The sequence below is a fragment of the Penicillium antarcticum genome (assembly GCF_028974205.1).
Source record: "Penicillium antarcticum strain IBT 31339 chromosome Unknown utg000001l_segment0_segment0, whole genome shotgun sequence".
In the NCBI taxonomy this organism is placed as follows: domain Eukaryota; kingdom Fungi; phylum Ascomycota; class Eurotiomycetes; order Eurotiales; family Aspergillaceae; genus Penicillium; species Penicillium antarcticum.
This window is the reverse complement of record NW_026695299.1, coordinates 2,272,801-2,296,627: the sequence shown is the minus strand read 5'-3', so window position 1 is coordinate 2,296,627 and position 23,827 is coordinate 2,272,801. Positions and strand designations below refer to the sequence as shown.

Sequence of the window (23,827 nt, the reverse complement as noted above, 5' to 3'; positions counted from 1 at the left end):
GATCCCCAGTCTGATGGATCATATGAATGCTGTCGCTTGCGAGATATTCCGCACTATTGAATTGCAATTCTAAGGGTCCAGGCCTCTCAAATACCCCGGAGTCTCCGCCTGTATACTTCCATCGACTACAGGTCATTTTCCAATATCCGAACATGCGAAGGTCGCAAAACTCTTCCGCCCCCAATTGATTTGATTTTCGATCGAGTCTTATCTGCAGACTCTAACCATCATGTCGGGTTGATATATCAGATCCTAGCCAAAGTGATAGGTTCAGGCGGACTGCTTCCATGATATACTTTGAAGCCACGCTGAGATGCGTCCCGTCCCGTGTACGAACTCTGCGGAAACATATATCAGACCGACATTCCCCTCGAGGGAAGTGCATACTCCTTACACTCATTGTGCATTGGTGAACGTTTTGGCAGTCTGCCAACGTTGATTCCACATTCTTTACAGTCTACAGTCTACAGTCTTCACATTCATTCATCATGTCTACTGCTTTGCCTTATACACTGGCTGGAGCCTCATTGCTCTCAACATTTATTGTTACAATTCTCAATGGTATTTCTTATGCAACTTCAAAATCCTCATCCGACTTGCCTCCTCTCATCCTGAGTGCAATCAGCTGCTTGGCATTGGTTATGCTCAGTGTACTCCACCACAAAGACATTCAGGGCCGTCTACAATGGGGCTGCATCACCGGCGGATATCTACTCATTGCTTCAGCTATTTCTGCAGGAGCAATGACGTCAAGCCCCCAAGCCTCTGTGTTCGTCACTCGCGCTGTATTCTGGACTTTTGCTGTCTTTGCCCAAGGCCTATACTGTGGATTCATTGCCATGCCTCTGATCCAAGAAAGACAAAACCCCGAATGGCCTCGTTCATACCCTGAGGAACTCAAGTCTGTCCCTCAGAGCCCTCAACTTCTTCCATCGCCACCGCGAGTATGCGATCTATCAGAATTATTCGAGCCAAAGCGTACCTCCCTGCGCAAATTCCCTCGTCGCTCCAATCGCTTCTCAGACGCAACACTCTGCCAAAGCACCAAAGAAACCAAGCGAGTGTCAATCGATACTTCGTCAACAAGATCCACCCGAACCCATTCCCCAACGACAGACAAAACACCATTTGAATCCAGTCACTCCCTCCCCCTCCGAGGAAGCAACAGCATCCGCAGCATGCCCAGCCTTCGTCGCAACCCACCAACCCACCTCTCGCTAGACAGTCTAGTCCAACGGTCCCCAGCAGGCTCAACCCTCAACCTAGACTCACCAACTCTATCAACCTTGAGCACACCAACATTAATACCCGCCCCAACATCAGCACATTCAACCTGGGAATACAATCCCTTCCAAGATACAAATATCCACCCTCTCTTCCGCTCCACCAGCCCAGGTCCCTCCCCCACCACCGCCCCAGGCACAATGCTGAAAGCCTCCCCATCAGCCGGCCACACCCTGACCAAGGGGACGATTACACGCATGCGCTCGGCCCGGTCATTGCGCGAGCAGAGCATGCGTACCCCCTCACCGATGCCAGGTGTCGAATTGGACGAACTGCCTCGGAGGAAGGATCCGGCTCGAGCGAGCTTCACAACTTCTCAAACCGAGAGATATGAACTGAACGAATCCCCTTATGAAAAGTGAATAGGTTGATCTGGATTGATTTGATTACTTGACTTGACTCGAACTGAACGACTTGTATGTTTTTTTCTTGGACTGTTTTCGGTGCGTTGTGTCTGTGTTTGCGTTCTACTGTTTAGTGTATATGAAAGAATATTGTACAAATGAAGATTCTATTTGCAAAATATATACTCTCAAGTTGATCTGTGCATGAAATTCCGGTTTTGTACGAGGCCCACTATGCGGACAAAAGTGCCGAATGTCCCGAGTTTCCTAATGCAGTGCGATCAATAGAAACGGAAGTGTGAGAAGACAGAAATACACACGAGGTAAAAGAGAGGAAGAGGACGTACATGTGACAAATTGGCTAACTTTACCCCCCTTCAAGCAAGATTCCATCATACAGCATCCAGTAGCCAATCGTAGTGGCCGTAACTCATCTCCTTGGATATTCGTTATGTGGGTCGACTGGCGGTGGACACTATTTTTTTCGATTACATGAACAGGCGAAGAATAGAGATAGACGTAGACAGTACCATAGAATGATTGAATGTAATGGTATAGTACTCCATATACACTATGTGAGACTATCGGCAGAAGAATGTGGCTGGGGACCGGAGTCACTGTACGCGTAGGCCTCGAGACCGGTGTAAATAAGTAGATTTTGGTATATAGAGAATAGACAATAGAGAATAATGTAGTAGTTCAATAGGTTTTATGTATTGTATTGTAGTATAGTGTGCATAGTATAGTGTAGTGTATAGCTTAAGTGTAAGTGGCATTGTCATTATACGGACAATCTGGCAAATGGGGCCAATGGACCTTGGCAGAAGAAATGAGACAAGATCATCTTTTCACCTTAACACTTCTATCCAGATATCGCTATTTCGTCTATTCACACTTATTGTTGTGCTGGATAGACGTTGGCCGATCTGAGCTAATCAGACCTTTTCCAAGGTTTCTCTCCTCATCTCTCTACACCTTCACACATCTCTCTCATTTCCCATCTCCCATCTCTCTCTCCCCATCTCCCCATCTTTCCCTCTCTACTATCTCTTTTCTTTTTACCATAGTATTCTGCATTCTGCATTCTGCTATTCTACCATCTGCTCTTTCTGCTCTGTTTCTAGTTTCTCTTCTCTAGACATTCCCATCGGTAAGTGATCGCGTTTTTTTCCTGCAATCTGCAATCTGCAATCCCTTCTTCTCCACCGATTTGGCTCATCCCCGTATGTCTTCGCTGGCGCGCGCCTCAAAAACCCTGTCTTCCCCAGCTCCCAGTGCACTGATCTACACTTTTGATGATCGCGTCCTTTTTCTTTTCCCCTTCTGTACTTGACGTTCTCCCCGCGACTCCAGTTTCCCTTCTTCTGTTTCAATTCTTGCATACTCCGTATTTCTCCCTTTACCTCTCCCTCTTTTTACCTCTTTTTTTTCCCATCCCGTAGACCCGTCTGGGATTTCCACACCCCTTGCTGCTACTGGCTATTGGATCATCCCGACTGACAACTCCCATCAACAGTGATGGTGGGAAGAAAGAAAAGGGGAGCGGCTGCTCAGCCTGTTCGTACTCCCAGTATCTCAACGCGCTCGGGGCGCACTGCTCAAGGTAAGTTTGCAACCCCATCCACCCCGTTCACTGCTGACCCTTGTAGATGCCATTCCTCCCACACCCACCCGCGGAAGAGGGCGCGGGCGAGGACGTGGTCGCGGTCGTGGTCGGGCCAGTCTTCCTGGCCGTCTGTCTTCCAGCATTGAAACTCCGAGCAGCCCAGTGCGCTCGCACATCGTCAAGCTGAAAATCCCTTCTTTAATCCAACGTGCCATTTCAGAAGATGCTTTCGATGACGATGAAAGCACCCCAGCCAGCGCTGTCTTCCGCAATCCGGAGACTCCTCGCATCCGACGTTCTCGTCGTGCTATGGCTGTCCCCGAGTCTTCGCGTACTACCCGCCAGTCCGCCAGACTCAAGCCTAATGAAGATGGCACTTATGAAGAAGTGTCACCCAGCAAGTCTATGGACTCTGATGCCAGCCAACCTGATGATGACATGGACTCAAATTATGATGAAGATTTCAAGTCTGAACCTGCCATCCGCAAAACTTCTCAATCTCCCCAACCTCGCATTGTTGCTTCTGCTCCGGCTTCGCCTGGAGCCACTCACACAGCCGATGAGACCACCGATGACCATTTCAATGACATGGAGCCCAAAGCCAAGGACGACCCAGCTGCCACTGAAAGTCCCAAAATGGCCGAATTTGAAGAAGCTCCATTCGGAACTGTCTCTCCTCGACTCTCTCGCAAGCGCAAGTCATTGGATATGCAAGATGAAACCCCGGAAGTTGATTCCGAGGTCCCCAGCAAAAAGTTGCGCAATGATGAAACAGAAACCGAAGAGGCTGTCGATAGCCCTATGCAAAATGGAAATGAAATGGAAACCCAGGCTGAAACGACACCTGAGGATGTTCCCGTTCCCTCTGAAGAATTCGACCCCCCTGCTTTTGCCCCCACCGTTCGAGGTCGTGGAGGTAGAGGATCCCGCGGTGGCCGAGGTCGTGGACGTGGCCGAGGCCGTGGTCGCGGCAATCGTGGAGGATTTGTCGGTCCCATTCGCTCTGCAGTTGCCAAGCCTCGTGGCGGCCGAGGACGTGGCCGTGCGCGCGCAACCACCGTAATCAAACGCGGCAAGAAGATCGAAGATGAGATATGGGACGCCGAGAACTGGCGTGGTCGTACCCCATCTCCTACACCTGACATACTACCAACCAAAACCCGCCAAGATGAAATGGCAACTCTATTCAAGAGAATTGGCCAGGCACAGTCCATTGCGCTGGGTTTCATGTCTGACCACTCTATGCACAAGCTTGCCCGCGAAAAGAACGCCCACAAGGATTGCCCTGAGTTTGCTCAAGTCCAGCAGGATCTGGCCGAGTACCAACGCAAGGCGATTGATCGGTTGAACGCGGATAACAAGTGGAGAATGGAATTAATCAAGAAAAAGCGCGAGGGCGAGCTTTACAATATCAATGACCAAGCCAAGGTAAGTTATCTTCATGCTTGTCACGGATCACTGCTAACTAGATACAGAATATCCTCAAGGGAATACAAGAGGAAATGGTCACTTTTCTCATGGGCAAGTTCATGTCGGCAATCATTGGCCGCAGAGCTGCAGAGGACGATGAGCACACGGAGGTAAGTTCCCGCGCTCACAAGAAACGAACCAAGCTAACAACCCAGACCGATACTTCTGATTCAGAGCAATCCGAGAGGCAATTCCTCTTCCGGATTGGCGACACAGCCGTCCGCCAAGTCGAGCGTGGATTCCTCGCCGAGGCTGTCCGGGAACCTGATGGAGCTATGGACTACACCCAAGCCGACGAAGGCTGGGATGACTTTGATCAAAAAGCACGCATGGGCAAGCTCAACGAGGAAATCCAACCCCCAGAGCCAGAAGTAATGGATGGAGTCGTCTACTCTGGCATGGCATTCGACAGTCTCCTCGAAGCAGCAAACATCGTCAGCTCCTCAGAAACAACTGGCAAACAGCTCACATGCGACGGCACCTCCGACTACCCCATGGACCCCCACCCACGCTCTCTCTCGCTGCTAGCAGACGCAGCCCTTTTAGAGCCACCACCAACCCATCTCCCCCAAATGCAAACATCGCTCCCTCCCCACCGAACCCCCTACCCACCTCCTCACCACCTCACCCACCACGCGCACCACGCCCATGGGCACCCAGGGCCAGCACCACCAACCCACGGGCCAACAGACCCGCGGTCATTCATCCTCCCACGCCCAACACCCACCCAACAACCCCGCCGCCTCCTCCCAGCCCGCGGCCAGCTTGGCCTGGGCCTCCCAGACCCGTTCGCAATGAACGGTCCTCCCCAGCTCCCTCCTCCCCCGGGCTCAAACTTCGCCCGCCTCCCCCTGCCAGGTGGCTACCTGCCACCCCCATCTGGCCACCCCGCCCCGCCGCCCTCCCTCTACTTCCCCCTCCCCCGCCGGGTTCGCATCCCCCTCCCCCTCCTCCTCGTCGCTACTAATACCTCAGCATGAACTGAGATCAAAATGATGAATGACGAGGGGAGGGGGACGCGGTGCGTTCCCTGTAATACTATTTTCGTTCGGAGCGTGCCTTGCCTGTTTTTGTTGCCCGGTCTAGTTTTCTTTTCTTTTTTGTTTCGTTTTTTATTTTAGTCTTGTTTGTATTTGGTTCGGTTTTGTTGATTCTTTTTGGGGCTTCGGCTCCTGTTGATACCATGCACTCTGTATTTGTAGCAATCACGGGGTTTTCTTTCCACATGCTTACTTGTAAAAGCAGAAGTAGAAGTGAAGTAGAAGTGAAATAGAGAATGAAGTACAAATAGGAATAAGAGTAGAGTAGAACTAGAACTAGAATTAGAAGTCGCGTGACTCTATTCGAGCCTAGATACATGATCTCAATTAACCAAGGTCCCGTCTGGCCTCGAACCCAAATAACAATCACTTCATCCTCAAACATGTAGAGAAAGTAATAAAGCAAGAAGCTAGATTGAGCAGTCCATTCATCAGATTTGTCCTATGCAAGTTCCTTCTCTCGAACTTTTTGTCTATATTCAGACGAATGGAGCACACATGCATTGCCGCAACGTTGGGTAACACTTTGAAGCTTCCAGTCTGGAAATAACCGATACATATCACGTCTTATCTGCACTGTTCGAGAGGCAGATATCCTTTCTTGCAGAAACACGGCACTCCGTCAATTTTTATTCTGAATGAGGCTTCAGACGGACTACCACACGGCGTCGTGTCTGCACGTTTCTTCTCCCCTCGAACTTCTTGGTTTTCAAAATGCGCTGAACACACATGCATTGCTGCGTAGTCTGGCAACACCTTGATTTTCTCGAATCCGGAAACAACCGACACTCGTGACAATTTGCCCTTTGATGGAGAGGACTCTTACCGAGGCTTATTCCGGCACAGAATAGTACCAAGCCATAAGCCAGACCGACGGATATATTGTCTGGCGTCCAAGGAAATGCCATAAGACTTTTGGCGAAGAGTCACGAGAGACCAGCGTCCACAAGTACTGTCTCTCCTAGTCTCCACCGAGGGAACGTGAGGCGGACTGTAGCTCTATGTTCGGACACTATCCGAGCAGATGGTTAAGGAAGGCCTATCGCAAGCACACCGTAGTAAGCGGTTCTTACATAAATTGCCACCTATATCGGCAATTTTATAGGAGCATTTGATTCCAACGTTGAGGTCTGCAGAAACTTGGTCGCGTGATACAGAACGTCGATGCCAGCCACACCAGCGCCCGTAACAATCACTTGAAAAGGGAGAGCATGAGGAACTTGCATGAGAGAAAAAACGATGTTGATTTCCTCTGCGGGTACTTAAGGAACCTTGATACATCTGCTAATGATTGACCGATCCACTCATCACGGGGGGTGAAGTTGTCTATTGGAGGTTGCTCAGCCGCTAGACCACTAAGATACATAAAGCACTGTCGAACAGATGGAGGCTCTTCTCCTTCAGCTTTAGTAGAACCCACAAGGGCTGCTCTCGAAATTTGGAGAATACTCTATCACCCACTCGTTGCCCTTCAAACCCTGTCGGAGGCAGATAGTCTCATCATAACTAGACATAAACCCATCTATGACGCGAAGATCTAACATATAGCCAATGCACTGACCCAACAATTTCCTAAGCCTCTCTTTGTTCTCAAGATATCTGAAAAGGCTATAGGCATAAGCCCAGGGCGTTTGAAGTTCTCCAATGGCTTTCAAATGATAGAAGGTCGCAGTATTTGTTGAGATCAGTGCTACGTCGGGCACGTAGCTGTATCCAGGGTAGATGTTCGAAATTTCTGCCGCTTTAAAGTCGGCAAAAGCAATTTCAACTTCCTGGCCATTCAAGACCGCTCCAACAGCCTATCCCACTTGCTGTTGGAAGCGGCCCTGGACTCCATGCTCATCACCAACAACAAAAGTTCTGGATCTGTGGGCCTGCTGTTATGGGCGAGCCGCAGGACTCTCCGGGACCACTCATGCTCGGGTTCAAAGGCCTTGACATCATCGAAGAAGTCTTTCCATGAGTTTAAATCACCTAAGTATCTCTCTATGTTTATAGCAGAGGATGTGGTATGATTCTCACCAATACACAGTGGTGGAAGGGCTCGTCGGAGAATGGCATGGCCTTGGAGCCGGCCCATCTTGAATGTTCTGATCAATCATCCGTTGGCATAGAACAATTGGGGTATCATAAGTATTGTACGCTTTTGGAATAATTCCGGTAGCCTTAGCCTGGGGTCCAGTGTCGGGAGCCTGCATCCGAGTTTATGACGTACCAGAGAGGATATTTTGAGTGACAACGACAAGAAAGAGTGTGGTGTGGCGCACTCGGCAGCATGGCGGCGGCCAGTACGGGATATCCGAATGAACAAATGTCTCTGTTGCATCACGGCCGATAAGACAGCGTGTCCAAGGGAAAAGTTGAATGGAAAGAGTAAAGATGAAAGCTTCCAATGCATTGCCAGTTCCAGATGCGGAGGTTCAAAGCCACTGGAGCTGAAGCTTGTCTGTTTCTGACTGAGATTTGGCTTGAAATAGCAATGTAGGCATGAAGAGACATGTGAAGGAGAGGAAAATAAGCGAGAGAAGAGGGAAAAGATATTGCTGTCTCATATGAGAAGTGATCAATGGAGCCGATGCCAGGTTCTCTTTAGTTGTATCTGACTTCTTTCGCTTCGAAAGAACTTGAAAATAATGGTCTTTGTATGTCGTCTTCGCATGTTGAGGGGTGATGGGTTCAAAGAGAATGATGTGTCATGTCGGGAAAAAGCTTCTTGGAAGAATGATGCAGGATGAACGAATGTAAACGAGAGAGAGGCGAGGAAAGAGCAGATGAGAAAAGAGCAAGTGGGTTTGATATGCTAGGATCTGGTTCAGCAGGGTTCATAAAATATGTAACGTTATATAGCTGGCTGGTGGAGAAGAGGAAGGGAGGAGAAAATCTGAGGGGATGATGAATTCTTTTATATAAAGCAGCAGAATCAATTTCTGTCATGCAGCACGAGCAAGCAAAGAAGATTTGAGACCTAAGGCAGCATTGTCTTGCCAGAAGGGTCGTGAGCTATTGGACAATCTCTCCACAAAAGCCTCGAAGCGGCTGCCCTGTTTCATGTAATATCTTTACTCTACTTTGGCTTCTCTTTTTCCATCTCTGTGAGTTCCTACTTCGAATGCCTCGGGTTTATCATCTAAGTATACATTGTGGAGGTGAGAAAGGACTCACAGCTATGATTGCACATTGTAACATGAGATGGAAGGGAGAATGTAGAAATAAAAACTTATGATTATCAAGTAAAGAAGAAATGAAAGCTGAAATCCACGAGTTGATGATACTCCATGGAAACGAGAAAAAGAAAGTATGTTGCATGATCTACCAAAAGAAACTAGCTCTAGCTTAACATCAATGACCATTGAACAGCGAATAATCCACAAAACTATGGAATCTACGGGGGAAGAGAGATACACAACTTGGTCCAGCCAGGAAACAGAGACACGGGGAAATAGTTGGTAGAGCTTGATAGTTTCCTCCACCTCATATGACTTGATATTGATCAACGTGAAGTGTGATCCACAAGATCCCATGTCACGTCGAAGTCTCGGGCGAATCATTGGCCACCCAGGTCGCACTTGTTGTGATCGCAGTGAAGGGCATGAAGTATGCTGCCGCAGTTGTTGAAGGCACCCCAGCGCACATGGCGAAGTGTCCCCGTAAAGAGGAGCGAGGCGGTGGTGAAGTATTGCTTCCATCGTCGTGTTGAGGGCTGCATGCTGTAATATGCTCAAAAAACGTCTCCAGGCACGGCAAGTAGAGTTCGACAATCGCACAAAGACTGGGACTTTTCTCCGGAGAGTGAGGTGGCGTGAATCAAGGAGGGGGTTCGTTGATCAAATGAAAGCTTCGCTGGTGGAGTCGCCAAGTAGGTCTGATCAATTGCAATTTGGGTTGCAAATGATACACCAGGTCTATTAGGTAGAGAGCTAAGGCATACGTTAGTATGAAAGTGTCCTTAGTACGGGTGATGACAATAATACTAATCTGATGTAGATGGCCCTTAGTTGTATGTTCAAACATACAGAAAGACAGTATCTTGGACATAAGACTTGTTCTAAGAAACATCCATGGCATCCGCCGCGTGAGGCAGCTTGAGACACATATGACATGCTGAAGTAGCCTGTATATGATGGTCTTTGATAGAGCGTTGGACTGCGGAAAGGTTGAGATCCTGGTTTCAAAAGCCACGAGAAGAAGCTCTTTATTCAAGCAATATGCTCGTTTGTTAGCGACGAGCAAAGGGCAGGGAGAACGATTTCATACCAAAGATCCAGCTCTGTCGGACAGATGCGCGACGAGGAAAATTTCGATAGCCATGGGAAGCAAGCTTTTATGTCAAGTGATGTTGGTTCCACGCTTAGATCACATATGATATTCAGGCTTTTTGATCTCCTACCACTTCCAGACTATGCTCACTTGTTTACATGCTCTGATGGCTGGTAGCTCCCCCTAGCTACCCTGATAGCGTTCTTAGACTGACACCGATTGGAAAATAACGATTTGATTGTGCCTAGATATTACTTAACCCAAAGAAAGAACGCCTCAGGGCCCACATAGCTTCGTACTGTAGCGGTGTTTGTCTAGAGTTTTGCGGTTGCGATCGGTGACATATGACCAGAGACTAGGGAAACAAGCATAGTGGGGGATGCGCGACTGCGATATCCACGCTATTCATGTATACTTCGAAGCTGGAGGGAACATGTATTAGAGCCAGCACATTATAAATTCCTTGCATACATAACAGCTACTCAAGTCTAACATAGAGTAATATAGCTCATATGTAGTGCTTCTAGGTTTCATCCTCAAGTCGATACCATATCCTTTTAGGTCATGTCTAGACATGACTTTTAGAATGCCTATACAATGGGGTAAAGCCAGATGATCGGATACAAAGATAGAGCAGTTGCCTCTGGCACAGCCACAGCAAAGACATCAGACTATCAGACTCATTTAGTGTTATGAAGTCGAATAGAATGAATCATCAGTATGAGACAGAATGAGTCAGTAAAACTATGTACCGGTACTTCTCATAATATGTGATAGTCAATACTAGAACAAGTACCGGTACCTAGCACCGCCCACGGTGACTCGCCTCTGCGGCTCCGGCGGGGCAAACCGAAGACGGCAGCTGATTGGCCCGAGCTTTTGATCTTTTTCAGTTTGGATCGCACGTCTCTGCAATATTTATTGTCTCTCAGGCTTCTTCTGATATTCAGGCATTAGTCCATTTCTTCGTTGGCAGTGAGGCAGTTTTTGTTTCTCTGTTCGATTCTCCCCCTCACTCTCGACTCTCGACCCTCGACCCCGCTCTCATCACCTTTTTTCATCATACCGGTCTTTCCACTCGGATACTCTAAAATGGCTGTCCGCGCGCAATTCGAGAACTCAAACGAGTGAGTTGGATATACAGAGTTTACTACAGTCATGTTTTGACCGGATATTACAGGGTCGGCGTTTTCTCTCTCCTGACCAACTCTTATGCGATCGTTGCGGTTGGTGGTTCCGAGAACTTCTACAGGTGTGTCTACCGAGGCAGATGGGATTGGAACTAGGACTGGACTGCAGTTGAGATTGGAATTGGCAGTGGCTCTGGCTATGTCTATGGCATAACTGCAAGCCATACCATGCCATCACCATTTCAACGTCCACAACCTCCAATTTCCATTCCATCCTAGTCAATTCCCGCAAAAGCCAAATGACCCCCAAACTAACACCTACACCAGTGTCTTCGAGTCTGAACTCCAAGATGTCATCCCCGTCTGCCACGCCACCATCGCCGGAACCCGCATTGTCGGCCGTCTGACCGTCGGGTAAGCCTACAACCACCTGCGGAGGCTACACTGAACAACGACTAATATACCTCCATAGTAACCGCAAAGGTCTCCTCGTTCCCACAACCACCACAGACCAAGAATTGCAACACCTGCGCAACACGCTTCCAGACGAAGTCAAAATCCAACGCATAGAAGAGCGCCTGTCCGCACTGGGCAATGTCATCTGCTGCAATGACCACGTCGCAATCGTGCACCCCGATCTGGAGCGTGAGACCGAAGAGATGTACGTTCCCCCACGATTCCATATCCTAGTATCCAACTAACAGAGACTAGCATCGCCGACGTCCTCGGCGTAGAAGTATTCCGCCAAACAGTAGCCGACAACGTCCTGACAGGTTCATACATGGCCCTCTCCAACCAGGGTGGTGTTGTCCACCCCAAGACCTCAATCCGCGACCAGGACGAGCTCTCCTCCCTCCTGCAAGTGCCCCTCGTTGCCGGTTCCGTGAACCGCGGATCTCCCGTCGTCGGCGCCGGCATGGTCGTCAACGACTGGCTCGCCATTACCGGTCTCGACACCACCGCCACTGAGCTGAGCGTTATCGAGTCTGTCTTCCGTCTCGGCGAGATGGGCCCCGGTGGCTCTGGTGCTGGTGCCGGTGCCGTTAATAAGGATAGTATTGTTGAGAGTTTCTATTAGATTGGTTGTTACTCCGTTGTGGATGTTGCAATTGGTTTAGGTGTGATTCTCTTGGTGCAATGCTGTTCCTTGTTTTCTGTTTCCGTGCCATATTCTATGCTTGTTCTGGTTTGACTGGGCTTTGATTTGATTTTGATATGATATGACTCTTTTTTTCCCCTCCTGGTCTGGTCTGCGTCTGTTTGTTGTATCGTATTGATCTTTTCGGTGGATGTTTTTTGCATTTACTTGATCGATTGTGCATATGATGGATGTGGGGCAGGATTAGATCTAGATGTTGACAATGATGATCATGATTGAGATGGTATCGTGTTGTGTGGCCATGCTACACTTGTAGGATTGTACTGTAGACCGAGTGCAACCCGTAGATCCATATATTCAGATATGAACCTATACCTAAATATCAGTATAGGTACAGACCTGGGTTGCAGGTGTATTTGCGGGTGCAGGTGTAGGCATGCAACTGTTCCCTCACATCCACATCCGTGGTCATACTATATGTGCAGACAGAATACAGATAAAAACTCAATCTCAGCCAAATCGCAAACAGCGACTGCGAATTGCGTTGCGAATTGCAAACTATGGGCACATCGGGGGGTATTGACGGCAACAAAAGACAAAAGACAAAATAGTCGAAAGACAGAGAGATGGGGAAGAAAAAAAAAGGTAAGTAAAACAAGGTAGAAGCGAAAAGAAGTATGCAAAAGTTTGTCGAGTCATTGATCTCCCCGGTGTCATTCTTTCTCTCTCTTTCGCTCGCTTTTGGGTATTAATGCACATGGTGGGCAAGTCAGGTAATGTTAAGTTAAGCCACGGTGGTAATGTTGCAGGTAGGTTGGTTAGACCTGTCCCTCGATGCTCTGTGGATGTGATGGCTGGTTCGACCCTGTTTCTGTTTCCATTGTGCCGTCGTAGCCGCCTGCGCTGTCCTTTGGGGGAGGGGGGGGAGGAGGAGACGGGTCATCGCCTGGATTTCCCATGCTGGTATCGCCATCGCCATCCGCGTCTGGTGTTTCAACTGGGGGAGGAGGCGGGGGTGGAGGTGGAGGGGTGGATTTCTGTCGTTTGGATGGAGAGCTGTCCACGTCCATGGCGCTGTCCACGTCGCCCTGGCCGTTGCGCTTGCGCTTGAGGGTGGCACTGGCATCATTATCTAATGGAGAAGTGCTGGGTGCAGCGTCGGCCTCGACATCGGACATTTTCAGATCTGCTTCGGGAGCCTCGGATGACTCTGCACTTCCCTTTGGCTTTTCCGCCTTGTGCTTCTCGCGCTGCTTGTACTTGGCGGCTGCCTTATCGAAGAAAGACTTGCAGTAGCTCTTGACTGTTTGTTGGTGTTTCTCGGTGATCTTGGTTGGATCTGTGACACGGTTCTTCTTGTAGTCGCCTTCAACAAGCTTCTTGGCAGTCTATCAGGACGATGAGTATTGGTACGCTTGGCACGCGAAGAATTCAGGCTCTTACCTCCTTGGCGAATCGCTTCAGATCATCTTTCGGGATCTTGTGTTTGTACTGGTCGACGACATGCTTGATATGAGGGAATAGCTGTGCCGCGTTAAACGGCTGTATATCAATGCTTGTGCTTGATGTTGTACTCACTGTGTTTTCGTAAAGCCTCTTCTGCTTTTCCAGTGGGTATTTCTTCCAACGCTCCTCCTCCTTGTTCTTCTTCTCTGGTTGCTCAGTCGGCTGTGGTGTAGCCGGCGTAGCACTCTTGTGTTCAGAGGGCGTGCGGTCCTGGCTATTGACAATCCCATCGATAATGCTCTGTAGTGCCAGGTTCTTCTGCTTAACGGGCAGATGACCTGCAGGCGCAGTAGCAGGCTGAGTCGGCCTATCCCAGGTGGTTTGATTGCCCGCAGTGTAATAGTAAACACGCCCAGCTTGGTCCTCAGCAGCGAACCAACCCTCGGGCAATGGCTGGCGACCACGTCGGCCTCTCTGCCGGTTTTGGTTCTGCGGTTGACCTCGGTCCCTCCGTTGCTGTGCTGGCCCGCGGGGTGGAGCGTCATATGCGGGAGAAGGAGAACGAGTAACGGATCGTTTGGGCTGATCGCGCCCAGACTCGCGGCGTTCGAACTGGTTGTTGACAACCTTAATAGCATCCTTGCCACGCTTCATGCGCGGTATGCGGTAGGCAACCTCCAGGCCAGCCCAGCTCTCAAGCAAGGAGACAGCTTTCTTTGCCACGCGCTCATCATCACAGGTCGTCAAAGGCTGGACATTTGCCTCGATCTTGGAGTCCTGAATCTTGTTCCGAGTGAGACGCGGGAATCCATCCAGAATGTTCATGATTTGCAAAACGACATTCATATCATCCTTCCACATGGCCAACTGGGAGTTTAAAATTTGGTATCCGTGCATCCGGACCACACGGTTACGAACGCGCTCGTCCTCGCAGCGCTGGACACGGCCAAGCAACTTGACTGCGATCCACTTCTCCTGGCACTGTACAAGAGCTGCCATAACCTTGGTGACACCGTCCTCATCCAAGGACTTGGGCTGCACACTGTCCACGTATTCCTCGTCATCTTCTTCAAGCTTCTTCTTCTTGGGGCGCTTGGCGACCGCCGTATCCCAGCCATCGGCTTCGTCAATACCGAGAGCCTCAATTGTGGCATTGGACAGCTTGGTCGCACGTTCTGTCTGGGTACGTCCACCGATGAAGCCTGTGCACATGGGCTCTCCACAATAGCAGGGCTGGGGATCAGCACCGTATCTGTCCACGTTGTAGTTGAAGACCAATTCCTCGCCAGCTTGGATACTGCGTTCCGCAAAAATTCCCATACGCAGCTTCTCACCCACCACCCACTTGTCCACGTAGCAGTTCGGATTGCAAGAATGGTTGCAAAACCGTCCCAAGTTTCCTCGCTTGGTCGCATCGACAAACTCGCCCTTGTTCAAGGACATGAAGTAAAAGTGCTTGATGCCCTCCTCATCGTATTGTCTCATCCGCCGCCGAAACTGCTGCTCTCCCACGACCTCGCCCACATATTCGTAGATCAACTGGTGTGGATCCAAATTCGTTTCCGCGCGTAGGCCGAACCCCTTCTTCTCGGTTTTGATGACAGACACCTGTGCAAATTGTCGTTTTTGGAAACGCTGGTTCCGACAGTCCGAACCGCAGCCACAGTCGCCAACACATTCGATTTTGGTCGCGCGGTTGATGCAGTCCGAGTCTTCGCCGCATGCTAAATTCTGTCCAATCTTGGGCTCTGGTGTCCCGTCAGCGATCCTTCTCATTTCCGGTAGACTGGGCTCGCTTGGAGACACCAGGACTCGACATCACCTACCCCACTCCTCAGCGCAATCACATTCCATCGCATGCTCAGTGTAGCCCATGTACTTGTTGGCGTAGAAACAGCCATTAATCTGCTCAAACGTGGCAAGCGCATCTTTCGTGCTATCCGGTAGGTGGGTGTATAGCGGAGGCGGCCGCGACACCTTCTGCGACGAGCTCCGGGATAGCCTGGGCCGTGAACCGGGCTCCTGCTTGAGGCGCATCTCATCTGGCTTTTCTTCCTTCATCTTCATCTCGGGGGCATCGGATTGGGACCCGGGGGACTCTTTTTTCGGGAGAGGAGATCGAAGAGGAGATCGGGAGCAAGTGCGCGAGTCGCCATTCTTCTCCATCTTAACTGCCTGGGAGTCCGCGTGGTCATGGGCAGACATGACGACACGGACAGAAGAATTGATTAAGGCTTAAGTGAGAGAGGAGCAGAATACGAGTTCTGCCAGAAGACCGAATCAAGGGGTCCAAAGCGGTAAAGAGAAGATCTGAATTGCTTTTCGAAGCTATTGTTATTTCGCGTGTCATTCGCTCTCACCGCCCTCGGTTTATTCAGGCCCGTGTCCATTAACGTTATGTTGAACTCCACGATGTCCGTACACATTATCTCCACTCGAAATAGATCTATGGGCATCTGAGCATCCATCTGAGTATGCAATCCGAACATGCCACTTGAGTACGGGGAACGTTGACACACATCGAAGGAGATGGCGACGGGTCAGTCAATCCTTTGGCTGTCAGCAAGCTAGTCCGTACACAGGAAAAGGGGAAGACCACAGATAAGAGCAGGATGGTGCCAGCTTCGCTACATGTACATGCACAGTACAGTATGCACGTCTGCAAGACACATCTATAGGACCAGGACTGCAAGTACAGGAGGTTATGGCAAAAGCGGGAATCGATTGGATGGGAGTGTTTAGTGAAAGCGCGTCTGCAGAGTCTGTGCGTGCATAATCTACTCTCCGTACGGAGTATAACTTACTCTTTGTGTATGTAAATTCCAGTCAGTCTTCCTTGGAAGGTCAAGGAGAGAAAGTAAGTAGTCCCGTGACTGCCATGTGGAAATAAACAATTCTGATCCATGGTTGCGGATATCTGGATATCAAAAGTCAACCCCTTTCCCGTTACTGTATTTACCTCTCCACTTCCCTTTTGACGCGCTTTTGTTTACGATCGACCACTCTAACCGCCCCTGGGCCTAGCTTCAAACAAAATTATTTTCTCGCAGCATTACCCAGCGTCCCGGGGCTTTGTCAGCCTATCACAATTCTCCTTGGGCTCCACGACACTACAGGTTTACCAACAAAATCGTCGAAACTTCAATCCAGGACCACTAAAAAGAAAAAGAAAAAGAAAAAAAGACCACCCGCCAGCTGTCCCTTGGCTCTGGAACTGCCAGGGCCAACCGTTTCCGAACCACAGATGCCTCCTGAGGCTTAGATGCATCTGCATCTGCATCTCAACTGTCTACTCCCCCCCCACTCAACCCCTCGATCGTACTTTTGAGAACAATTCCAGGCTCCCCGCTCCCCTAGTGGTAATTTTGCCTTCGAACCTCTTCTGGAAAAGATGAAACTGGCCCGGCTGAACCGCCTGTACGGGTCTGATACATTATACGTGTAATACACCTCAAAGCATCGTCCCTGCAGCTTTCCTTCCCGAACGTCTCCTGCGCGATCCCGGCTGCTCAAGTCCGTTTGGCCAAATCGTTGCAAGAAAAGGGATTGATGGAGGTTTGTTCTGCGCTTTTTTTCTTTGGCTAGGAAGCCTTCAATTGCTCATTTTCCCTGTCCCTTTAGTTTCGTCTAGATGGGGACATAAGAGGCCGTCTTTCGTTCTGTCGCGTGTTTGGATTGGTTTTTTGTTTTCTTTTTTCTTCCTTTTTTTCCCTTTCCCATGAATAATTGGGATATCACGACTGTCGCTCTCTTTTCCTGAGATAATCTGGGAGGCTTCCTTTGTTTTTGACTTTTGTCCTGGGGGAAAGGGGAAGCTGGCTATTATCCGCTTCCATGGTCTGGACATGTCGAATTCATCTGATAGGCCATGGACTGAGGAGGATAAGGTAGGCGGGAATGGCTTCTTCACGGGTGAACAATGCGCTGATGTTGATCCCAGTACACCCTACTCACGGAGATCCTCAAAAAAGCCGAAATGCCTTCCAGTCATTTAGTCAACTTGATTAAAGACTTCAACGTCACTCCAAACTGGGAGCATATCCCCCTCCCACAAGGTATTATCATACGCCAAAAAAGGCTTTGCAGATCGATATCAGGGCTAACACCACATTTCGGTCAAGGTCGTTCACTCAGCGCGTGCAAAACAGCCTTTCTCAATATGTGCTCACAGGCCATCCACCCTCCAAAACATCCTGCGCCGTTTCCACGCTCCGACATGACCGGTCCGCCAGCGCCAGATCCCATGCGCAAACGGCCATTGTACCCATCCGACAAGCCATTACCACGCGCTATCCAGCCCAGACCACCGGCCAGCATCGCGTCCTATAGCAGCGAAAGTGGTGCCTCGGCTCAACTCTCCCCAAGACTAGATCCGGGCACCGGTGAACCACCTCGCAAAAGAGGTCGCCCGAGCAAAGCAGAAACAGAACGGCGCAAATTGGCAGCAGAAGCCCGCGGTGAAACCTACCCTCCACCTCGTCGTTCGAATTCAGCCAGACTCAAGATCCCTCCTTCGCCGACCAGCCCGGTGGCTGGCCCTTCGACCCCGTTTCCGCAATCGATCGCGTCTCAAGCTTTCGGACCAAAACAAGGTCACATGCAAGCTCATGGCCGGAGCCACAGCCATAGTATTGGCCACGTGCCGAGTCCAATGATGTACGAAGCATCTGCAATGCGCTCAACAGTCCCACCAGGCCCGTCAATAAATGATGAAAGACGCGATGTTCCAAGTCGACGTATGCCTGGTCCTGGTCCTGGTCCTGGTCCTGCTGCTGTCGCCGGCCCCGGCCCCGGTCCCAACATGCGCGAGCTGCCCCGACCAACAGAAATGAGCCATCCTCTCCCAGCACCACACACTCTTCAACTAGGTCCCCCAGACGCGTTCCCCAGACTCAGCAACCCAGCGGAACGACCCTACGGCTCCTTTACAAGCAATGATAGGTACTCTCCACCGGAAAGTGGCCGCCGTGACTCGGTGACAAGCCGACCCGATCAACATCAACCGCCGTATCCGGAAGGGCGGATGGGCACGGCGGAGAAACCCCCACGATGATATTTCATTCTATCTATGATTTGATTATTGAATTTCTTTTTACTTCCATTTTCTTCCGTCGACTGCATTTCCAGCTTTGCTCGACTTTGACTTTGACGTTGATCTTTTGCTTTCTACCAAGCGCCATGAATGAATGATCTAGCACCCAATGATGACAATAGACAGCGTTTGTGTTGTTTTTATTGTGTGGTTCTTTGCTCTTCTGCTCTCCCTTCCAGCGATATCTCTACTCTCTTCAACAATTACACTCCTCGACAACTCCTCTCCCATCGACAAGTTTCGATGTCTCCGTTTTGGTGACCTGTCCGCCTACCTGAGCACCTATGTGTATATGGTACAGGTAAAGGTACAGGTACCAAAGCTGGAGAACATTATACAACAGTGATCTTCATAAAAACACTGATGTGTCTATGTTCCCCATGTTCAATGAAGATAACGGCTATTTTGCTTTTTCGACTCTTGATATTTGATTCGTTCTCATGATTGAACGTTTGCAATTCTGCGCCCAAGCAAGCCTGTCCTTTTTGCTGCTTCCAGTCGTCTCGAGCAATTCTTCCAGTGTCAATGTCGCTTTTCAAATGTGAATTGTGACTTGACTGTGCGAAGCCCTGATCAAGACAAGACGTTTACGCCAACTGATGCCTTGCATGCCTCGCATCTTTCTTTTCTTCTGTTTCTTCTTCGCAATTATACTTCTATCTGTTCTTGACGCCCTACTTTGCTTCTGCTTCTGCTCTACTTTGCCATTGCTACTTCTGATCCTTGTTTATCTAAATTTCTTTACCAGCCAGTGTCGAGTCTAGCGTGCTATACATATAACGACGAGATGTCCCTGGCTTCTGCTAGAGCGTGACGATGGTGGTCCTTTGAGCCTTGAATCGCACGATTTGATATGGTTCCTATTTCAGACCTGTTTACTGTATTATTTTATTTGACCCTGTTATACTTTTGATCTGATTCTTATCTTGATTCTGGTATCCGTTATGGTTACTGATTCTTGCTTTTGTTTCTATTCAATCTTGACTGACTCCTTCTTGGATGATATCTTCCATTCCTTGCTGAGGCTGTTAATTCATATTTATCTTCCATCTTCTCTCATCCATGTTTTTTCTTCCTTCTTTCAATTAGACTCATGACTCCATTTGTGTAACCTCAGCCCGAGACCAGAATCTATGCCGAGCGCGGCCAATCAGGACAAAAGACAAAAAATTGGTTTACTCCCCGTAACTCAAAAGCTTAATTAAAATAGGCAGATGAGAACTCCGGATGCGAAAATGTACGGAGAACTAGGACTGGGCACCAGCCTCATCCTCGATCAAGTTCAATATGTCCCTATGCAATACATACTCCCTACAACCCCAGCCACGTTCCAAAGATCATTCCGCATCACCCTTCCCCCTGATCCTCCCAAGAAGCCGGCGCAACTGAGCCTTAGAATCCTCCGCCGAATCATTCGCAGAAACACCCGTCGCCTCAAGGGAAGAAGCCTCAGCATCAGGAACAGCCTGCGAAGAAAGAGAAAGACGCTTAGCAGGGTGAGGATGAGGAGCAGCCTGACCCCCCTTCGGCCTATCCTCCTCACCTGCACCCCCATTCCCATCACCATCACCACCCTCCCCCTCCGTCTCCCCACCAGCCCTCTTCTTCTGCACCTGCGCGCGCAACGCACTAGCAACAGAGCTAAACGCCGACGGCGCAGACTTGGCAGGCGTATACGCGAACCGCTGCCCAATCTGCAAATCGAGAGCCTTCTCCTTAGCCAGTCGCATAACCTCGTCTTTATTCTCGACGCGACGGGTTAGGTAGACCTTTGGACCGGATTGGCGGTTGGCACGGTCTGACTCCGAGAGGCTGTGTTTGATGCGATCGAGTTCCATTCTGTATGCCGTTTCGTAGATGTTGAAGTCCGCGGCACCAGGTGATTCGCTGACTATTTGGACGGGTTCTTCTTCCTCCATCTCGTTCGTTGGGTCCAGGGTGCTCTCTGGTTCTTCAAAGATTGGTGAGTCTGATGTTGCTGTCATCAGATCGGTGCTTGGTTCTGTGTGTGAGGTTCCTGTGTATGTTGATGGTCCGATGAAGAGGTAGGGGAACTCTTCTTCTAGGGGATCCCGTGCGTGTCCTCTTGTTCCTTCTAGGCTGCGCTTTGTAGTTGCTGAGCTGGCGCGAGAGGGGCTGTGTGGCGATGCTGATTGGGAGTGGACTGCTTCTTGGATGTCTGCTTTGCCTGGAGATCGGCCGGTGCGGGAGTTGGAGTCTTTGCGCTCTGGTTCAAAGACTCCGCTTGGTCTTTGACTGCTGCTTGGGCTATGGTCTGGTCTTGAGGAGATGCTGGCTGAGTCGCTGGACCCCATGGTATTTGGACTTTCGCGAAATCCTGCGAACGGGTGTCGTCCGAAAACTTTTCTTATACCAGCGCTCAGACCGTGACCATGGGCTTGTTCTCCTACTGCAGGGAAGGGTTCATCTGGGTCCATCTCCATGGGTGGTTCTACGAAGTAAGCTTCGTGGTCTCCGCCGAGGATGCTCTGCATGGGAGTTTGCGGTTTGGTAGGATCCATTAGACGTTTGAATTTCTTGACTGCTTTCATCTGGGTCTTGTTAATGATTTTCACAATGGATGGATCGAATCACTTACCACAGTCATGAGGTTGCCCATATTCGTTGTAATAGCCGAGTTCATCTCTTCCTCCGTCGGCGGTGCAATGATCTGCGATGTGTTCTCCTCAAACGACAGCAATGGATCTGTTCCATCCTTCGTCACCCAAGGGTGTTCCTGTTACACTGGTCAGCATTGGCAACACTGTACGACTCAGGTCACTCACCCGTAAGCCAAACATGTCGATCCGTTTCTCCGGATCTTTCTCCAGGATTCTTTCTATCAAATCTTTGAATCCTTCGTCCGCTTCTTCTTCGCATACCAGGGAATCCCCTCTGATGCTATCGTACAGTTCGAAGATACTTTGTTTCTCGAATGGCAGCTTACCATATCGAAGACAATATAGAGTCACTCCCATGGACCAGATATCTGTTGCTTTTCCTGAAACATCACCGTGCTTGACAACACACAGCTCTGGTGGCAGAAAAGCTGGAGAGCCAGCTGACTTGGCTGTGAACATATCAGAGTCCTTTTCAAACATCTCCGATACACCAAAGTCGACTACTTTCAGCACATCATCGTTGGTCAACAAGCAATTGTCAGGCTTGATGTCTCGGTGGACGATACCCTGAGCATGAAGATACTCAATGCCCAATATCAGATCGCGGAACCAGCACCGACAGTGCTCGTCATCATATGGATCCGCTCTCTCTTCTAGTCCAACCTTCATGATCACGCCCTTTTTGCACATTTCCATCACCATATATAATGAGTCCTCAGTCGGGTCATCCAGTACCTCGATTAAGGACACCAAGTTGTTATGATTGAGCTTTTTCATGATCGCAATTTCCTCTTTGATCAAATACAGAGGATTCTTGGCAGTCTCGTTGTCATCGCCGGAAGGATGACGATGTAACGGCGAGTTAAAGCCCGTCCCCGGTCTTCTCGGGCCTCTGGGTCTTCGTAATAAATGCGATTGAGCACGTTTCCTTAAACGAGACTTGGAAAATTCTTTCACAGCCTGAATTACAATTCCCCATCTGACAGTTAGCAAAACTCACACCAGATACATCAGTTGCAAGATCATACATATTCATTCCCAAATTGATCGGCAGCCAGATGGACTGCACCAAATGACCCACGCCCAATCTCCTGCCTGATCACGTACTGGTTGATACGGTGCTCGGCCGTCCCATCATCCTGACTGGTAGTATACTCGGAGCGGGCGTCCAGTGTTTCCTATTTTCCGGTATCAGTTCTGCGATTCGGTCACGGCATCGAGAAACCGACCTTCACCGGACGCCTAGCTCGTGGGTTTCGACGGCGATGTCTGTCATATGATGCAGCAGAGCTAGATGCATGCGTCAGTATGATATATCATATCAGGCGAGACACGGTGATACTCACGCAACTCTGCTCGGTGCCGGTCTTGCATTGCCCTCTACATCAACGACCGAGGGTTCGACGTCCGAGACGGGGATTTCAGCATTCTCATCCATTGAAATACAGTGCAGACGTTGAAGGTGTGGGGTAAAGACGACGTTGGAGCGGGGGTTTTGATAACGTGAAATGCGGGCTGTCAGCCTTACGAGAGCCCAGAAGTACACTGCAGAATATTATATATAAAAAAAAAATACAAAAAGAATAGGACGAATGTAAATTTCTAGGCAGCTCCTTTTTGATATGTTGTCGGGGACTACTTTCACCGCCCCCAGCCAGTACTCCCCTGAACATCAATCAACACTTGAGACAGTCAAGCTACACCATGGTCGTCTACTCGTTTTACATCTTTGATCGCCACGGCAAGAATCCTATCTTCATTGCAATTACTCAGCTGACTGTTTCTAGCGGAATGCATCTACAAACGCCGCTGGCTACCGCGCCCGGCCTCCATCGTGGGGAAATCCCGGTCTGACACTACCTCCGGACAAGCACCGACCGCCCTCGGCCAAACAGTGCGATCGACAGACGACGATTCGAAATTGGTATTTGGAACGGTCTTTTCACTGCGGAACATGGTGCGCAAGCTAGGCGGAGACGATGACAGGTGAGACACCTGGATCAGCAAGCCAGACTAGACAGCTGGTAGCTTGACGGGTACTTGGAAGGACCATACTGACCAAAAGGGCATTGCTCAGTTTTGTGTCGTTCACCACTAGCCAGTACAAATTGCACTATTACGAGACGCCGACGAATACCAAGTTCGTCATGCTGACGGATCTGAAGAGTCCCAGTATGCGCATTGCACTGCAACAGATTTACATCAATCTCTTTGTGGAATATGGTTCGTGTGAGATCTGCTGATGAGATATACATATGGCTTACGCTTTTGTCTGTTCAGTGGTTAAGAACCCCCTCTCTCCGACCGAGCATACTGGCGGTGTGGGTGTCAACAATGAGCTTTTCGAGCAGTCATTGGAACAGTTCGTGGTACGTATCGCTCAGTCTGGCATATTGCCGTAGTTGTTGACATGGTAGCAGACTCAAGTTTTGTCATGA

At 49.6% G+C, this 23,827-nt stretch overlaps 8 protein-coding genes across 8 annotated transcripts; 5 read left to right on the top strand and 3 right to left on the bottom strand.

Moving 5' to 3' along the window:
• Positions 1-488: 488 nt before the first annotated feature.
• Positions 489-1,646, top strand: N7508_000854 (uncharacterized protein; the record flags this gene model as incomplete). Its single annotated transcript, XM_058458939.1, has 1 exon — positions 489-1,646. The coding sequence occupies one exon, from the start codon at positions 489-491 to the stop codon at positions 1,644-1,646; it is 1,158 nt and encodes a 385-aa protein (XP_058325161.1).
• A 1,500-nt stretch (positions 1,647-3,146) lies between these two features.
• On the top strand, positions 3,147-5,684 carry N7508_000853 (uncharacterized protein; the record flags this gene model as incomplete). Its single annotated transcript, XM_058458938.1, has 4 exons — positions 3,147-3,231; positions 3,278-4,662; positions 4,710-4,814; positions 4,860-5,684. 4 exons carry the CDS (start codon positions 3,147-3,149, stop codon positions 5,682-5,684), a joined length of 2,400 nt encoding a protein of 799 aa, XP_058325160.1.
• Positions 5,685-7,150: 1,466 nt separating this feature from the next.
• On the bottom strand, positions 7,151-7,824 carry N7508_000852 (uncharacterized protein; the record flags this gene model as incomplete). The annotated part of the gene is made up of 2 exons (XM_058458937.1): positions 7,151-7,543; positions 7,591-7,824. 2 exons carry the CDS (start codon positions 7,822-7,824, stop codon positions 7,151-7,153), a joined length of 627 nt encoding a protein of 208 aa, XP_058325159.1.
• A 3,251-nt stretch (positions 7,825-11,075) lies between these two features.
• N7508_000851 (translation initiation factor 6) lies at positions 11,076-12,209 on the top strand (the record flags this gene model as incomplete). Its single annotated transcript, XM_058458936.1, has 5 exons — positions 11,076-11,128; positions 11,182-11,253; positions 11,459-11,545; positions 11,604-11,792; positions 11,843-12,209. The coding sequence occupies exons 1-5, from the start codon at positions 11,094-11,096 to the stop codon at positions 12,207-12,209; spliced, it is 750 nt and encodes a 249-aa protein (XP_058325158.1). The 5' UTR covers positions 11,076-11,093.
• An 839-nt stretch (positions 12,210-13,048) lies between these two features.
• Positions 13,049-15,881, bottom strand: set2 (SET and WW domain protein; the record flags this gene model as incomplete). Its single annotated transcript, XM_058458935.1, has 4 exons — positions 13,049-13,618; positions 13,674-13,754; positions 13,809-15,424; positions 15,503-15,881. The coding sequence occupies 4 exons, from the start codon at positions 15,879-15,881 to the stop codon at positions 13,049-13,051; spliced, it is 2,646 nt and encodes an 881-aa protein (XP_058325157.1).
• A 1,640-nt stretch (positions 15,882-17,521) lies between these two features.
• Positions 17,522-18,729, top strand: N7508_000849 (putative AT DNA binding protein; the record flags this gene model as incomplete). The annotated part of the gene is made up of 3 exons (XM_058458934.1): positions 17,522-17,563; positions 17,617-17,731; positions 17,798-18,729. 3 exons carry the CDS (start codon positions 17,522-17,524, stop codon positions 18,727-18,729), a joined length of 1,089 nt encoding a protein of 362 aa, XP_058325156.1.
• Positions 18,730-20,105: 1,376 nt separating this feature from the next.
• Positions 20,106-22,827, bottom strand: N7508_000848 (serine/threonine-protein kinase; the record flags this gene model as incomplete). Its single annotated transcript, XM_058458933.1, has 6 exons — positions 20,106-21,320; positions 21,368-21,505; positions 21,555-22,349; positions 22,418-22,567; positions 22,619-22,679; positions 22,736-22,827. 6 exons carry the CDS (start codon positions 22,825-22,827, stop codon positions 20,106-20,108), a joined length of 2,451 nt encoding a protein of 816 aa, XP_058325155.1.
• Positions 22,828-23,093: 266 nt separating this feature from the next.
• Positions 23,094-23,827, top strand: N7508_000847 (TRAPP subunit BET5; the record flags this gene model as incomplete). Its single annotated transcript, XM_058458932.1, has 5 exons — positions 23,094-23,223; positions 23,261-23,375; positions 23,488-23,612; positions 23,670-23,758; positions 23,810-23,827. 5 exons carry the CDS (start codon positions 23,094-23,096, stop codon positions 23,825-23,827), a joined length of 477 nt encoding a protein of 158 aa, XP_058325154.1.